Genomic DNA, 2,500 nt, shown 5'->3' with positions numbered 1-2,500 from the left:
CGTTTTATGGTTTATTAATTATTATTACGCGTATGTGTTCAGTAGTCATGTTAGGTTTGGTTAGGTTAAGGTTTTATAATTAATTGTAATTAATGTATATATAGTATATCTATCCATTTATCTATCTATCTATCTATATATATATATATATATATATATAGATATAATATATATATATATATATATATATATATATATATATATATATGGTATGTATATATATATATATATATATATATATATATATATATATATATAGAGAGAGAGAGAGAGAGAGAGAGAGAGAGAGAGAACAAACCATCCTCAGAGCTCGCCGAATCCTTCCTTCAGAGAAACCCCTCCCACTCTCTCTCTCTCTCTCTCTCTCCTCTCTCTCTCCCCTCACTCACTCTCCAGCCCCAAGTTACAAGAGCAAGAGAAGGCTCTGCCGCTCTGTGGTGGTGCCTTGCCCCTCTCTCTCGGCATTCCCCTCAGTCACCGCCTGTTCAAGGAAGGGTACGGACGTCATCTTCGCCGCTCGTGCTAAATGAACTCTTCGCTGTTTTTGTCATCAAGTTATATGGTTCGCGCTGTGATTACGCTGCGTATTTTTTTATATATTTTTACCCGCGCGCGCGCTTGTGTGCGTATGCGTGCGTGCGAATGGTATTCAGTGCGTTTTTGTTTTGTCCGTGTCGTAAGGATATGTCGCAATCGGCTCTGTCTGTCTGTATAAATTTTATTTTAATTTTTTAAAGATTTTTTTTTTCAATTCAATGACTTGATAATATTTGAAACCGTCTTTTTAAGAAGTATAGTGAACTTGTATCTTCATTTAAGTTTTTTTGTAATTCACTCTCTTGAGAATCTTTGAAACTATCTTTTTAAAAAGTATAGTGAACTTTTATTTCAATGTATTTTTTAATTCACTATCTTGAGTGTCTGAAACTATCTTGTAGAAAGTATAGTGAACTTTTATTTTCATTATTTCATTGAATTCACTATCTCGGGAATCTCTGAAACCATCTTATGAAAAGTATAGTGAACTGAAAATGAATAATGAAATGAAACATCATCTACAACTTTCACTATCATTCTCATTACCATTCTAATTCACTAACTTGAGAATCTCTGATGTGTCTTATACAAAGTATAGTGAACTGAAAACGAATAATGAAATGAAACATTTCTTTCATTTCGATAATGACACCTGCCCCATTGGCTCGAAGATAGTGAGGGATAGTGAGCTAACGCTTACATGTTCCGAATACGCTGTGGCGTTGCAACGCGTGAGGTTAATGACGTGATGATGGTGAGCGTGGTAATCATGAAGGAAATAGTGACGTGAAAGATGGTGAACTGATGAATTCGCGTAAATGTGACAGTGGTGTGGTGATCCGATGGTGGCATTATCAAATGAAGTAGATTATCTATTCATTATTATTTTGAGGGTGTTGTTATCGTAACTTTAATGGAGTAGCTTGTATATTATCAATAAGTAGGAATTATTATTATTATTATTATTATTAATTATAAAGTAGTTAAATTAAAGTCAAGTTTTATCTATAAGGATAAAAAATCATCATCATTCTGCTTCTAAGATACCGAGTTTTGCTTTAAGAACTAGTTGTCAAACTATCAGTAATAGTTAATTGAATAATACTATTAATTCAATTATCATCGCCATCATGATAGCTACTGTCATTAACGAAAATAACGCCAAACTTCTACAGAATCCTATAAAAAAAAAATCTTTAAGTGCTGACGATCTATAAACCAGCGAACTATCCCTGTGAACTTGAAAGCAATTTTATAGACTGAGGATATCTATATAAAAAAAAATCTTGAAGATACGAGTTTTTAAAGGACCTTATAGACAAGGAGGCTTCTATAGAAACCTATACATATACATAGGAGTTTGGAAAAGACGTTATAGACAAGAAGGATATGTAAGGTAACTCGTTGTGTCCTACGAAACACAAAATGTTTGACTGGCTCGTAGTGACATAGTGGACAATCTACTTTTGAGTGGGTAATTAACCTTGGCACTTACCAAGAGAACTATTGGATGCCCAGGCAAGATGGCTGTTTCGGAGGGCATCGATGTTGCTTCCAACGAGAACCGCGCCAACGGTAAGTTAAGAGAAATGCCTCAGGATAGTAATAACATTATTATTATTATAGAGTTAAGCAGACAATTTCTCTCAACCATTTCAGAGTAGTGTCAGTGAAGTACTGTTTGCAAACAAGTAATTAATTTTTAAATCTATTTGTAGGTAATTATTTATTAATATATTATCACAAGGACAATACAGTGGAATTGTTTGATGAAATTAATTATTTTTTCATTAAAGGAATTGAAAACAATAATATCATGTCCTTTTTAATTACTGAGTTAGGTAAAAGCATCTCATTATTTTTCTAACGCATTCTGACAGACACTACAGTGGAATTGTTTGATGAAATTTATTATTTTTTTCATTAAAGGAATTGAAAACAATAATATCATACTATTTTTTAT

The 2,500-nt window shown here is 32.8% G+C and overlaps 1 protein-coding gene across 2 annotated transcripts in view; it reads left to right on the top strand.

The window, feature by feature from the left end:
- Positions 1-406: 406 nt before the first annotated feature.
- LOC135226372 (uncharacterized) overlaps positions 407-2,500 on the top strand; it is a 47,164-nt gene continuing 45,070 nt past the window's right edge. Inside the window, exons 1-2 of one of the 2 annotated variants that reach the window (XM_064265848.1) lie at positions 407-495; positions 1,713-2,112. In XM_064265848.1, the coding sequence (XP_064121918.1) occupies positions 2,061-2,112 (52 nt within the window). In that variant the 5' untranslated portion in view covers positions 407-495; positions 1,713-2,060. Of the gene's footprint in view, positions 563-1,712; positions 2,113-2,500 lie in introns of both variants that reach the window. The other variant, XM_064265847.1, reaches the window with a different exon arrangement.

Source organism: Macrobrachium nipponense, chromosome 14 (genome assembly GCF_015104395.2).
Source record: "Macrobrachium nipponense isolate FS-2020 chromosome 14, ASM1510439v2, whole genome shotgun sequence".
Classification (NCBI taxonomy): Eukaryota; Metazoa; Arthropoda; class Malacostraca; order Decapoda; family Palaemonidae; genus Macrobrachium; species Macrobrachium nipponense.
This window is presented reverse-complemented; position numbering and strand designations above follow the sequence as displayed.